The 15544-nt window shown below is 44.1% G+C and overlaps 1 protein-coding gene across 1 annotated transcript in view; it reads right to left on the bottom strand.

The window, feature by feature from the left end:
• LRPPRC (leucine rich pentatricopeptide repeat containing) overlaps positions 1-10859 on the bottom strand; it is a 158397-nt gene extending 147538 nt beyond the window's left edge. Inside the window, exons 1-2 of the mRNA XM_062489024.1 lie at positions 10809-10859; positions 10355-10531 (exon numbers count right to left, since the gene is read on the bottom strand). Of these exons, the coding sequence (XP_062345008.1) occupies positions 10355-10531; positions 10809-10859 (228 nt within the window). The remainder of the gene's footprint in view (positions 1-10354; positions 10532-10808) is intronic.
• Between the last annotated feature and the right edge of the window lie 4685 nt (positions 10860-15544).

The raw sequence follows: 15544 nt of genomic DNA, 5'->3' as shown, positions 1-15544 counted from the left end.
AGCCACAGACTGAGTAAATAAACCTAGAGGTCATAGCCACTGGATGTCCCAGCCTTATTTGTTGCCTCTGCAAATACTGTATCTTTCTTTCTTTTACTCCTGATTTGCAAAAGATATAGTGACTATGTGAAAGTGATGTGCTGGTAATTGAAAAAAAGCAACTTTTTTTTTTTTTCAAGGAGTGAAAATTCCCAAGCTCCATCTAGAAATGCAAATAAGCGGTTTATGTTGTTTAATCTAACACTGGCCTATCCTAGGTAAGCATACATGATTGCAAAACCTGTATCCAAAGGTCCCTCTCTAGCCAAATAAACAGGCACTGAGATTTTCTGTACCTCTGTAGCTTATTCATTGCTAGCATCCAGTTTTAAGTAGCATACTGTGATGTGGCAGTGCCAGCAGTCTGTTTGGCAGTGTCCACTATGTACTTACCTCTGTGCTTATTATCCTTCAGCTGTGAAGCCGCTCTTAATTATTTTTATTTCAAACACTTTAAGAAAATGCTGACCTTATTAACGTGTCAGAGCTTTGTGCAGTAGTACTCTCCAGTTATTATGTTGTTATTCTTTCTTCTCCAGCTTTCAGAATCTTGCTGTTCTTAGATCCTTTTGAAATGGACTGTAATATTTACATTTCTTGAATCTTTTTAGAGGTATAAGATACTCACTTGGCTTCTCCTGACAGTCACACACTCTACGGTTTCCCTGGGCACTCTCATTTCACTGTCTTGGAGTTCCACCTGTTCTTCTGCCTTGCCCCTCCTTCCCTGGGATTTGTTGCATCCATGGCAGGGCTACAGCACTGTGTAACTTCCAAAAGATTTAATCTCAGTTGAGCACCTGCCATTGTGCAATCTCATGTGTTCAATTAATGCCCTACTGAAAAGACTTCTCCCATAGTGTAACACTGACTTCCTATTTGTTTAGAAACACCTTGGTTTTTCAAATTTCTCACAGGTTATGGGTATCCTAAAGGTTTGTGTGCCAAATAATTTATTTGGACATAATCCTTCTTTAGAAATATCATTCCTTGTGCCTGCCACTCTTACTTGAAATCACTGTTACAACAAAGTAAAGCTAAATAAGGGGGAAAAACTATATTAGTAAAGCAAGGGTTAAGGTTCTGATTAAAACATGGAAACAAACACACAAACAAAAAGCATAGAAACAAGAAAATCCAATTTCAATACCTACATTGTTCTGGCAGTCACTCACAGCTTGCCTCTGGGAATCGAGGAGCCAGTACAGGATCAGGATCAGAATCAGGATCTGCTTCTCCACTGGGTTTCTGCCTGTCCCCGCCCAAAACATGAGGGACATCCCCACTGAGTGAGGCTAAACCTCAGAACATTTCTTTGAACCACCTGCCTTCTCTTGCTTCCTTCAATTTAAAGACAATTCCAATATATAGTATGGCAGTTTTCACCAGCCAGAGTTGTTTAGGTGGATGCAAATGAAATGTGTTTTCTCTTGCCTCAAATGGAATAGTCTCTGATATGCAGTGGTCCTTTGACACATTGATTTCCAAACATAGATTTGCCTTCCTGCTTAGAAAGTCAGTTGAATTATAACTTGATTTGGGTCTCCATTTCCCAGGCAGTGTAACTTCTTTTATGAATTTTTTTTCATGACTTTTTAAGATCTCATAAATTACATATAATAAAACTATCAACTGTACATCAGACCCTAACCTCATGGTTTGCGAATAATGAGTTGCTTTATTCATAGGGTTCAGACATGAGATGCCACTAATAATGATGATTACTTTAGGGTCTGGAGCATTTTCTCAAATAATTTCATTCCTCTTACTTCCTCACTTTATCACATCAGAAACTTTGCATCTATCACAGTAACTTCCAACTCTGATTCCCTTAGCCATAGTTAATTATAGATACCCTGGCAGTTGCAGAGTTATTTATTGCAGAGTTTCTTGATCATGAGCTGGCTAATCAGAGGTCTTCTGGGGGCCCTTTCACTTTCAGAAATACTGCTTTTAAAATGTCAAGTCCTATCATCAAGGCTTTGTTGGTTGTGTTTCATTTTTGTACTGCACAGTATAAAATTCATGAAACTTCTCATTTCTGCAAAGTGGAACAATCACATTTAAATTCTGAAGTCCCCTTGTCACTAGCTTCCGATTAACTTCAAAATTAGAAAATATTGTCGAATAATTTGAAATATACTTATTTAATTGGGGGATAGGTAGCCTGTTAAAAAGATGTGCTTTACACATTTCTCTGACTTACTTCTCTAGCTGGCAAAAAACGCTTTTCCAACATGCTTATAGTAACTGACAGTACTTTAGTGGAGTGTAGAAACAGAGTTTGTAACATTCATTGTGCAGAGAGTCAACAAGACTATTCTTATTTTATGTTTTTTCTCAGATAACTGTAACTACTAATTTATTTTTGTGTTTCAAAGACATCACAAGATTTTATTTTTCCTTTGAGTCCTCTACTTCTTACCTGGCTTGTATTCCTGCCAATGGTGGCCCTCTGGCTCAAGGGCTGTGATCATGATGCTGGTTTGTCTTTGCTGTAACAGAAGGGAGTCAGAGAGCTCAGTACCTCAGAGGAAATAAACAGCACACTTCATGTTGATGCTGTTATTACAGCTGGCATATTTTGATCATCTCATTTTCTCTTTGATACTGATGTACAGTAAAGTGTGAACATTATCTTTAAGCTGCAGTCTGATCTTACTGAGCTTTAAGTGCAGTGAAGGGCAGTGGATTTTCTCTTCGGCAGCAACACGAACAGCAAGAGTTCTGGAAATTGTAGTGGCAACAGCAGCTTCTGTTGTGACAGTTCTCTCATAGGTCACCATGGTGAGAATGTATCTGAGTTTTGGGTTTTTTTCCCTGACCAGACACTAATATAATTTCTAGAATCCAGAATAGCTTATATAAATTATTACCTTTGTCATGAATTATTTTCATGCAGATATGCTAGCAAGAAATACACACATTTTTGGTTTTAGGGTGGGTTTAATACATAAACAAAGAATTTGACAATACTTTTAAAATCTTAAAATGGTTGTTTTGTTGGTATACAGTTGAAAAAAGCCCCAAACACCATTAATTGAAAAAAAGATAATAAGCAACAACATGGAAGCTGTCCTACATTGTTTTGCTTTTCTCTGTGAAGATTCATTATGTGCTTATATGATTTAAAATTAGAAGTGTTAATTTTTGAATTGTGGATACTGCAAGGCAACATGGGATGTACCTGGATTTCGCATGTGGACAGCAAAGCTCTTTGCTCAGAGCTTAAAATTAAAATTGTTGTAATAACGTGACAGTGTCTAACATGGGCAGCTTTGATGGTCAGGTACAGCGCCCATCAAATTACCCTACAAAAATGCAGAAAAGGAATAATTGACTTTTGGGGTTTTTTTCCTTGAATGAGGAGCTCCATTTGGAGTTAGTGTTTTCCTTCCTGTCAATCCTACTCATTATCTTTAGGTCCCAAGCTGGTGTGCAGCTTGTTGATCTTACTGGGAGAGTTGGTTGTTGGCAACTCTTTAACTGAGTCACCACCGAGTGTTTCCATTAGCAAGTTCACAACAGTCCTATCTGCAGCTCTGGCCTGCTGGGCCACTTCTTCTGGGGTTGTGCACCACTGGCATGGGTACCAACAGCACTGCTTAGCCATTATAGGATTTAAGGGGAAGAGGCCCTTCCCTTGCCACAACCTGAATTTTCTTAGTTTGATTGATTGATTTCTTGCCACTTTTCCTTTCTACTTAAACTGGTATTCATCAGTTGCATGCAAGTATAAATTACTCAACAGCCCCTGCGCAGTTCAGCAGAGCCTTCAGGAAAGGTTCAGTGACCTGGACATGCATGAAGTTTCCGTCAAAAGACCATTTTCCCCCCTTAGTCTTAAAAGAAGAAAACAAAAACAAAACAAAACAAAACAAAAATAAAAATAAAAATAAATAAAAATAAAAAGCTTATCAGGACCTGCTTTGTTCATTGTTAATGTTACAAATGTGTATTAAGGCTCCTCTTCACATTGTATAGTTTGCTTGCTGGTGTTTTTCCCCTCAGAAGGATGGTGAGTCATATCTATTCCAGTTTAACAGCTCTTCTGATCTTAACAGAATGCCCTCAGCAGAAACATCCTTGAATAATACAGACCACTCACATAGATCAGATTGCTTCTGCCTGATGTGTTGCCCCATTCCAGGCAGCTTTACTTATCCATGAGAACAGTGTGTGCTACAAGCCCCCGCTCTCACTGGGGTCCTCAAGCTGTTATTCTTTCTCAGCAATGGGGATCAAGAGAGATGACAGTGAATAGAAATGTGGGAAGGTATTTTTAAAGTGCCACCGATTTTATGTGGGAAGATATTTTTAAAATGTCAGTGATTTTATGAAGCAACCTTTGCCACTCTCCCAGGTAATTACTTCTTATAGTTACGATAAGGAAAGGTAAAATATTAACAGTATTGATAATTAACAGTAATGAATTAATTGAATTAACAGCAATGATAATTCCAAATGAATTAGGAATTTATCACAAATATTAAACAGGAAACTGTTAACTTGTCATTAGATTACTATTAGAGACTATGGTTAGGAAAGAAGTGTAAGTGGGCAGCAAAAAGTAGCAATGGAATTGCATTGACAGTAAGAGATCTCAGTTAATATCTGCATATTTCAATGATAAACTCTTCAGGCTTATTTTTATTTTTAGTCTCATGCTTACTTTTAAATTTTCATTAGAATGGTCTCAGCTATAAAACATTGTGTCTATGCAGCATTTGAAAGTTGTTTGAAAATTGAGAAAATATTGTTGCCAGAATTCTATTTTATTCTATTCTATTTTATGGAGCTTAAAAGCAAGCTTGTTAGGCAAACTCAATTGATTTCTTCAATAACATAAGCTTAAAAGATGATAAAAACATAAATATTTTACTATTGACATGCTTAAACTTTTGGAATATCCTAAAACATACTAAGGTCTCTTAAAATACTTCAGTCAAAGGTAGAAAAAATAATCTAAAGTCCGGATAGTCAGTGAAGAATAAACCAGGGTAGTAATAAAGATGAAGACACATTAGGGATGGTGGATGAGAGTAGTCTAAGCAAAAAGTGGCATTTTAACATCAAAGCAAAATGTTTAGCAATATTTTAGACTGCAGCAGGAGACATCTCAGCAAGAAGTTAACAAAACTAACGCATCTGATCTGTGTCCTGGGCTATCTACAATACTGCATTGAGTTCTGAGCTTCCCAGTGGCAGATAGGAAAAGTGTGAACACATGCTCACAAGTTACTGGGTTACCCAGGCAAATTATTCCTTATCAGCATGGATGCTATGGCAGCCTATCATAGACAAAATGAACACATTTTCCTTCAGCAGCTGGCTGAGCTGGGAGCACACACAGAGGCACACAGAGGCACACAGAGGCAGCTATTACAGCTTGTCTGTGGTATAGTAACTTATTAAGCCATGCTAAGTCATGGCTTAATTACAAACTGGCTTGACAGCTTGTGGCTATCTGTCCCTACCCAATTTAACAACATGAACAAAGCTGAAATGAAGGCAACAGGAATAATCATGGCACATCAACCCCTTCAGTTTGTTACATCTCAAAGCCAGCTCATGGCTGCCTGTGTGCGTCTCTGAAGAAGTACTTCCACACTGCAAATTAAGTGCCTGTGTGAAGGCACTTAACCTGTTGCCCAGCCATGCTTAAGACTGCATTTGTCATTCTAATGCTCAAGCTGAATGACATTTCATATCATGCTGTGATAAACTACCATATTCTGTCCTTCTTTGTCATCTTTTTGAAGTGATGAGCTCCCAGCAGCTAGAGGAAATTTCTGATTCTAAGGTCTTACTTTTATACTCTTGAGGTTAACTGCATTTCTATTTCTCCATCAGTTTAAATGTGTGTGGTTTCCTAGTTTGCCTTGCTCTTGGTACTCCTAAGCACTAGGTCATTTACAAACTTATTTCCCACCACTCTCTTGTATCAGTGTCATTAAGGAAAATATCTAATAGGTTTAAGACCAAAACCTAATCCTGAGCACTGGGGGAGCATGGGGGATTGTGATGTTAGGAAGAAAAGAGAACAACCTTTGCTCAGACACTTCATTTCTGATCATTAGATTTTGCTTGATAATCTATGGATACTCCATCATCTCTGGTACTGCTCTGCTAATTCCTGTCATCTCCTCTTTTATCTAGAAATTGAATTATATTATCAAGGGAAGATCTTAGGTTAATCTGGTGAGGCCCACCTTCAGCAAACAAACATTACACTTCCTCATTTCCTGATAAACTTACTTTAAAAAGCTTACTACCAGACAAGTGATTTCATTTGACACGATTTTCTGACTTCTGGAATGGGCATTATCTGTTCTTTCTGCCCAGAAGCCGCAAACTGTGTTTTACTTTCATCTTATATGTAATACTAGCAATTTCCTTTCCCTCTTAGCTATTAGCCATCCTGCCTTCCGATCCCATGTTCAAGACCACCATCTTTACTGAAAATTGAGGCAAAAATGTGCATTTAGCCTTAGAATCAGATGTAGACTATTTCTAAACCCCACTTCTTCCTCAATGGAAAGCAACATCACTTCCTTCTTACACTATTATGTCACAGCTGGATAACATCTTGCTGTTTTTTCAAATGCCATACACCACAAATCAACCTGATTTTCCAGATAAATTCTCCATTCATTCTCCCACTTACTGATGTTTGAGATCCTTCCTGGACCAAAACTTTTTTCTATTCCATGATCTCCGCTTACAATTCTTACCCTTCTCTTGATGCCACTTCTTTTCCTCTTATGCCTTGAAGCTTCTACTTCAAAACCATTTTACCTTATGTGAGATACAGGATCCCAGTAATTTGGTTTCAAGGTACCTAAGGCTTCTTCCATGTTTAAGTTTTCATTATACAAGGCGATTTTGTGGCCAGGTCCCTTCATTTATCACAGTCTCCCTTTCTGAAATTGAGAATGTTCTATTTGCTTTTACCCCTACCTTTCCTCACACAAGTTGTGATCACTGACTCCAGGGTTATTATTTACCATCAGGCCTTTGAGAGCATATTCCTGAACTACCCAAAAGCATTACTTTTTACAGGCTCTGTGACAGTTTGGAGGTGAATTCAATTTACTACCACAGTCCAGAATGTTTGGCCCCAACTATGAGTAGCATGTATTCCCCAAATTATTAAATGAAAATTTGAAATCTCACTGGATATTTCTTTGAACCAAGTGTACCCTCTCTTCAACAATATGGAGTTTTCCAGCTACCTCCAAACTTTCCACCTAGGGTCTGGAATTATCTCAGGGACCTCTTCACTCAGTAAAATCTGCAACCATCTTTTCCAAAAATATGTCAGAACTAAATTTTGAGTTGTTTTATTATTTACCTTTTATTTGCAAAACATCACTTCTTTAACACAGAATATTACTGCACACTTTTATTTTTGCTTCTCTGTTTGTTCAGCCACAAATTCCCTCTAATCCATGTGTTCTGGTTAGAAACTGAGTTTTATCACAAGGAGGGCATCCCGAATTTTTTCTAAAATACCTCCATTTTCCCCCCCCAAAGTACTTTAAGTAGTATATCCACTTTTTAATTATTTCATTTTGACACAGTAACATTACCTTTCTTGCCTTTGTCTGATCTGTCCTTTTTTCTTTGCTGTCCATCCTACATTCTTTCTATTCCCCACTGCTGTATTAACTTTTAGTCTTCCTCTTGTTGAGCAAAACCAAGGCAAAATATTACATGAATGTTTCAAAATTTTCTCTGTTAATTTCTTAATGTGAAGATGACCTTATTATCTGTGGTGATTTCCTTCCTTGATGCAATGGCCAGAGCTCCACTCGCTTTGCCATCATGGTCCCGTGCCCAGAGTGAGTTCCACCCCAGGAACAGGAGGCCTTAGATGTGGCTCAAGCTATGGCTCCATGGCCTTTTGGCTGACAGATTGCATTCGAAGGAGGCAAGGAGGAGGGGGAAGTCTTTTGCATAGGATAAAAAGATTTGTTACTCTGGGGAATTCACGGGGCAAAAGAAAAAAATGGTGAAAGTGCAACAACTTAAATATGGGGGAGGTTCAAGGGGAAGGTACAAACTCTTAGCAAATTGGAGAAATTCTGGGGAAGGGTATAGGGTAAGGTTCACAAAGGCATTGTCCAATAAGGGAGGTAGGGGGCAAAACTGGGTCACATTGACTAATGAGACATCGAGTTTTAGGGGATTTCCAAAGGGGAATTCCAAGCAGGGGGCTGACACAAAGCAGGATTGACAAGTAATTCAGGACAAGGTGGGTAGGAGGGTATAATTTTGAACTAAACCATTAACTTGGGCAATAACAGAACATACCATTAACAAAAAACACACTGCAACACTTCCTTTCTGTACAGATGGTGTAATCTATAAGGGGTACACAGGCAAGCAGTGAAGAACTAACTACTTTTGTTTAGTGAATTAGTTTCCATGGGAAGTTTACCCAGCTGAAAATGAAAGAGTTTATTTGCTTAGCAGATAAAAAGCAACCATGTACCATGAATATTGTCAGTGTCTGAGAATGCCTTCTTGTGAAACCAGAGCAGTCACAATTTGTCAAACTAGTATGAAGGCCAGTTAAAACACTAGATGTATACATGCTTCAGACAACCAGATACTTTTAAAAAACAGAGGTAAAAGGTGAGAAAATGGTGTGTAAGCAGTCAGATCCAGTAGCTTCCTGATTTTTGGCAGGACCTGGTTTATAGCTCATTAATTTGAACATTAAACAAATTTAATTATTGAGATTTGTCAACAGCTACTGCTAAAAGGACAAATATTCTCACCAATAATAGTAGAACATTAAAAATGGGAATTTAAAAAAACCTGTAGAAGAACTCAGATTCATTCCTCTTTAGTGCAGTATCAAAGCTATTTGCAAATTACCTTTATCTCATACTATTTCCCATTTATTACCATTTCTGCAGTTCATAGTTATTTTCATCACCACTAAGAATAAAATGGGCTTTGTATGTTTCAAAAAACACCAACTCTTTCAGGCATGCACACATCACCCTTGATCCAACACACAAATATTCCCACAAATATCCTGTCTTGGTAATCTTAAACGAAGCTTAACTGGAGCCAGCCATGAAATGGCACAAAATCCCTGGATTAGCCATTAACTCCACATTGCCACATACAAACCATTATTTCATCTACTTATTACTTCACCACCCTCCCCTGCTGCCTGTCACTGCTGCTTGCTTCTTGCCACACACACCTCTTGAGCAATGCCAGCGTTGAGTTTTACCCCACAGAAACCAGCCAGATATGCACATTTTCTACTGATTAGGAATGTGCTGCTTATGCTGGGTTATGGACTCGTGTGCACAGTGTAGGTTTTCAGTTAATCTCTAACAATTAAGCAAGTCATGTTTGAAAAGCAGAAGGGGATATCACTTATTAGTTTAGAAAAAAATGTAGGGTAATATTTATTATTTTGGGAAGTCCATTCTTCCCAAAGAATTATAAAGGTTGTACAGCTAGTGGCATGATATGGAAAGCAAGTATTTTATTTTTTCTAAATTTGTTATAAAACTATATATGAAATTAGAGCTGAAGGGTGAAAGGAAGGGAATGAGAACCCCTGTAAAACCTAGAAGCAAGGAGAAAGGCAGGGTCAGAAGGTTTGAATGAGAACTGAAAGCCTAATATGTGATTTCTTGCAGTGTTTCTGAACATTTTTGTTTTAGTTGTCACTGGGGGAAGAGTGGCTGCTACAGCAAATTAGAGGGAAGAGTCAGTAGTAGCTGAGTATACAATGTACATACTGAGCAAAATTATCTAATGCTACCCAAGATATCTCTCTGGCGGATGCCCAAGAAGCAAAATAGAGGATGTAAACAGGGACCTGATAAAATTACAGCCCAGTTCCATACCTGCTGAAATCTGTGCAAGATATACCATTATTTTAAAGTGTCAAGCGCTCAAAAAATTCCTGGTGAATCTCTTGAAATAAAAACAGTTTCAAAAATCCAAGAAATATCTAGGCTAAATAAATTTTGCATTCATCGACCCTAAGATCCAGCATTTTTTTAGCCAGATTTGTCATTGCTTTAATAATACATGAATTATATTTAAATGACTATGAGATATAAGCCTCAGGAAATTTAAAAAAAAAAAAAAAAAAAGGAAAAAGATCCCTAGCTGTATAAAAGTATCTTGAGTCCCAGATCATGTGGACACTGCAAAGTTAACTAGGTTGATTGGCAGCTGGGTCTGGGCACTCAAATTAGCTTGTCTGTGAGCAAGTTTTCTATGACAGAAGGGTAACCGCAGTCTCAGCATTCTGGCTCTTTCTGAACCGGCTCACGAGTGCTGAGGCAATTTGGGTTTCATTCTCATTCAGCTCTGTCAACTGGTAGGGAGGTGTGGGAAGCAGCTCTGGCACCCAGGGGTGAGCTATCCCATCTTCTCGGTGTGGAGCAGATGCATTCGAGCACACAGAAAGCAAAGCTTCGGCTCTTATAGCCGCGGCTGCATCCGTCACCTGAGCCAAAAAGCGCCCTCAGAGCTCTGTGCAAGGATTTTCTAACCTTGAAAAGTGAGCGGTGGTGCCGATGACCTCGGAGGTAAAAGCTGCATAGTATTTTCTGCACTGTGGACATAACTGCGAAGGCTCTGGAAAAATAATCCCATCATGTGCCTATGTGGAAGACTGGGAGAGAATTTCAACTCCAGAAAGAAAAGCTCCCATCTTTTTCAGGGTCAGTTCCTTTTGTAAACACTACAGAAAACGAACAGGTGAATAAATAAAAAGTCTGTACAAGCGGTGTTTCGAGCCGTGGTCTCAGGTCCTGCATGTGACGGGTGTCCATTGACGCCCATGGACTCATCGTGTGGGGAGGAAACACCTCAGCGTAAGGCAAGGGACAAGGGCATCAGCCAGCTATGGTGTGGGAATCGGTGTGCCATTTCTACAGACCGCACGATAAAGTTTGGGTTCTCGGGAGTGCAAGGCAAGGATATCCCTTCCAGCTTTCCAGGGAAGCCTATAAGATATGACTGCAGCAGCTGAACCACTGTACAGAGCTGCAGGGGCAGGAGCGGGTCCCACTCCAGCGGGGTGAACCGCAGCTGGCTTCAGCCAGCCATTGACTGAGAAAGGTGGGAATAGTACGGGATTACGAGGGATCAGACAGATTTTCACGTTCTTTCCTGAATAAACAGTTTTGGTTTGGGGCAAGAAAGAAGCCGAAGGGCAGGCGGGCCCTCGCAGGGTGTTCCTTACGGCCTCCCGCGGCGAGGCCGTGGCTGCGGCCGGAGTGGGAGCAGCTGCCCATTCCCGCACTTCCCACCTGCCGTCACTCGGGGCTAACGGGAGATTTAGGGGTAACCTTATCACCTTCCACAAGCACCGAAAGGGGGCTCTGGGGGTCGGCCTCTTCTCCCAGGCAAGTAGTGGCAGGACGAGAGGAAATAGCGCCAGGCTTTGCCAGGGGAGGTTTAGGCTGGGCATCAGGAAGAATTTCTGCACAGAAAGGGAGATTAGACATTGGAATGTCATTGACGTTGAGGGCTGCCCAGGGAAGTGGTGGAGTCACCATCCCTGGAGGAGTTTAAGGAAACACTGGACGTGGCATTCTGTGCCATGGTCTCGTTGCATGGTGGTGTTCGGTCACAGGTCGGACTCGATGAACTCAGGAGTCTTTTCCAACCTAATCGATTCTGTGATTCAGTGATTCTACTTTTCAGGCGGCCCCGCTGTCGGCAGGGCTCGGTGGGGTACCAAGGGCGACCGCGAGACGCCTCACTCGGGCACCCCAGCGGGGCCGCGGCCCCTCCATCCCCTGAGCCCGGACACGGCTCTCGAGCCCCGCGGGCAGACGGGAACGTAGAGAACCGAGACACCTCCAGCCTCATTCTTTGGGGCGGCAACACCGGCAGCCCGGACCGCCGCCGGCAGCAACCTCAGCTCCCGCCTCCCGAGCCGTGCGAGGCGCAGCGGCTCCCGCCGGGGACGTCGGGCCCCGCCCCCTCGGGCGGGACACCTGCGCCCGCGCGTCCTGATTGGCTGCCGATGATGTAATCGCGAGCACATACGGGTACTCCCCACTGCCCCCCGTGGGGCACGGGGGAGGTCGCGCGCCTCTCGCCCGCCTCGCGACCAATCGCCGTGCGGAGCGGCTCGGCGCGCGGGCAGGGCCGCGCTCTGCCGCCCCGCCGGCCGCGCTGGATTGGCAGGGACGCCGGCCAATCAGGAGAAGGCACCGCGGGTCGGTTCACGCCCCCTTGGGGAAGCGGCGGCCAGGGCGAAAGAGGCTGCGTGAGTGGCGGCGCTGGGAGCCAATGGCCTGCAGGCAAACCACGCCGCCGGGAGGGAGGGGATGTGGCGGCAGGAGGGAGGCTGGGAGGGGCGAGGGCGCTCGCTGACAGCCGCTTTCGTCAGTCCTGCCCGAGGCTGCGAGGCCGGAAAAAAAAAAGTGCGGAGAAAGACAGAGTCCGTGCGCTGTCGTCTTGATTGACGAGAGCAGCAGCCAATAGTTACCAAAGCAGGCATGAGAGACCCAATCAGAGAAAAGCTTTTGGGCGGGGCCCGCGTGTGAGCAGCGAACGTATCTACCAATGACAGCGAGGAAGGGCTGCGCCGACGGGGCCGACGGCCAATGGTCGGCGGGACGGGGCGGGCGGGGCGAGCCTGGCCCGCCCGGCTCTCCCGAGCGCGGTGACGCGGGCGGGGGAACGGCGGCTCCAACATGTCCGCGCTGCTGGCGGCGCTCCGAGTGCGCGATCGGGCGGCGGCGGCGGCGGCCGGCGGCGGCCAGCGCGGGGCGGCGCGCGCCTGAGCCCGAGCCAAGCACCGCCCGCACCCGCGCCGGGCCCCGCAGCGCCGCCGGGCGCCGGGGGACGCGGGGCACGCAGGTAGAGAGAGCGGCCGGGGCAGAGCGGGGGAATGGGCTGAGCGGACGGGCCGTGGATGGGGCTGCGGCGCCGGTGGGGGTAGCGAACACGGCGTGCGGCGGGTGCGCCCCCGGGGAGCGAGCGGGCGCCGCGAGGCCATGCCGCCGCCTTCCTCCCGCCGCGGGAGGAGAGACGGCCGGGGCCGCGCTGACACGGCCCAGGCCCCGCACGGCCCTGGGGCTGCGGAGCCGGCAGGCCCGGCCTCGCGTGGGTGGCACCGGGGAAGGCGCCGGAGGTGTCCGGCGTGTGCCGGCGCCTGCGGCCGGAGCCGGGCCGGGGGGCCCGGCCCGCGCACGTGCATTGGCCGGGCCCGGGGAAGTGTCGGGCCGGGGCCCGTGGTACCGACGGGCTGTGGGGGTGGGGTAAGGTGGCGGTCAGGTAAGCGGCGGGCACGGCCCCGGTGTCGGGGGGGGGAGAAGCTGTCGTGCGGCCTGGGTGCTTGTGACGAGCTGGGGATGGAATCCCAAGCAGATGGGCAGTGCCTGGGAGTGTTTAGGAGAAAGCAGTTGAAGGCGGCTCTTGCTCGTAGTTCGGAGCTTGCTGGTTATGCTAGCCCAGTGGATATACTTGTACCATAATTTACAATAATACCGCTCTCAGAAGCAGGGAGTAATTTTGATGAGTTGAGTTGAAGACAGCTGGAAAAATCCGTACCTGCCTTATTTTGTGTGCTGCGGTAGGTTGAGGGCTGTGTTTATACCGTGGGGATGCAGGTGGTGAGTGAAACCGCATGTGTTTGGGAGTAGTGGTACAGGAAGACCTGTGAATTTAGGAGTAATAGGTAAATAGCCTTCTGTGTGTTGTGAGAAGTAAGGTGGTAAGTTGGCAGGCATCTAAAGGCTGTGGAGGAGGGAGGCTTTGGGTGGTAGGGGAGCCTGAGTACAAGTCACAGACACAGTGGTCACAGGTTGCTACAAGGTTCTGAACTTGTTTTGTTTCGTGGCCAGTGTGGTTAGACTTAATGTACTAGACCTTCGTGTGTAATATGAGCTGGTATGTGGACAGCAAATCATGCGTGTTCCTACTGCTGTGCTTTGGTTTGTCTGCTGCTCACACTGGGAGCTAAGAGAGATGCCCGGCTGTCACCAGCTCAGTGAGCTCTGTCTGGTGTGTGGAGACAGGCTAGAGCAGCAAGCAACGTGGTCTGTGTCCTGGGAACTTGAGAGGAACTATGAGTTGATGTTTCGCCTGTAATGAAATGGAAATTTGTTGTTTGGTCCATGGAATACAAATGGGAAGACATGTAGGAAATGCTACGTGTTGGGATCATGATAGCACTTTTTGGAGAAAAGTCTGTGCATGTGCTGGGGAGCTGCAGAGCTGTAGTTTCATATGTTTTTGACAGGTATCAGGCACTCTCAGTTTCTGTCTATTAGGTCATCGACACTGTTTTCTTGTAGGTAAATTTTCAAGGATGACTGTGGACTATAGGAAACTGAGGGGGCTTGGGTGGATATTTGGGTACGGTTGAAAACAGGGAGAAGGATGAATTTGTATACAGGGTGAAGATTATGTTAGGCTATGTATACACGTGTGTATCAGGGGAATGGTATTTGTGCAAAAGGGAAACTGGAGTTTTCGTATTGCTGAGTTAGTTAGTCTGTGTATAGAGAGAGGAGGCAAGCGTTTTTGGCTGAGGCTATGAAAAGTTGAAATGGCATGGGGGAGGGATGGTGAACTGGCTCCAGAGTCCTGTACAGGTGGAGGCTGTGGGGATTCTTTGCTTCTCATAGTATGGAGAGAAGTATTTTATAGCTATGACACCTGCTGAAAATGAAAAAAGTGAATAAAGATGATGAGGTAGTTTAGTACTGGTATGAGTATTACTGATTAAAGGAGGTTACAGGACAGTCAAGGGTTTCTGGTGAAGTGCTCTTTTTGTTTGTTTATTTTGTTCTGTTTGTTTCACTGGATAAATCGACCATTAACTTTATGGGTAAACTTTTGCTGAAACTAGCACTCATAATGTTGTTGACAGGTCAGCAGCTACCTAAAAGCACTTAATGTGGTGCAAGTAGACAAGGTCTCATGTTTGTGTGGGGTCAGGGGCTCTAGCACATCCATGATATGTATTTAGTACGTGCATTTTCTGTACCTTAAATGAGTTTGCATATCCAGAATATATAAAATCTTCCATACTGGATGTATACTTGTGTTTGAGAGAGGACATCAACATTTGAGGGTCAGAGATTTGTGAAGAGATGGTCCATTTAGAATGGAAAGCTGCTTGGATAAGTTGGAAATGAGGAGTAATTACATGTGTGTATCCCATGTTCTGCAAGTTTGGGATAGTATGTTCTATTATTTGCATAGCCATCATCTGTTCTGCTGATGTTTAGAGGAGGCTGTTACAGGGGGCAGTGATTTAATTAAGCCACACAACATCAGGATCAGGGGAAATGTATTGATGTAGTATTGAGAGGGCTGCATAGGGGGGTGATGAGGAACCCATTTTTCTTTCATAGTGGTAGCCATGAGGTGATCAGTTAGTGACATAAGGAACGAGAGAAAGAAATTAGTCGTCTTGTAGTTATCCTGGACATTCCAGTTCTCTTCTTGTCTCCAGTGTGCACTGCTCTTTTTTAGCTTTTCCGGTGATAAA

Source organism: Cinclus cinclus, chromosome 3 (assembly GCF_963662255.1).
Source record: "Cinclus cinclus chromosome 3, bCinCin1.1, whole genome shotgun sequence".
Lineage (NCBI taxonomy): Eukaryota > Metazoa > Chordata > Aves > Passeriformes > Cinclidae > Cinclus > Cinclus cinclus.
This window is presented reverse-complemented; position numbering and strand designations above follow the sequence as displayed.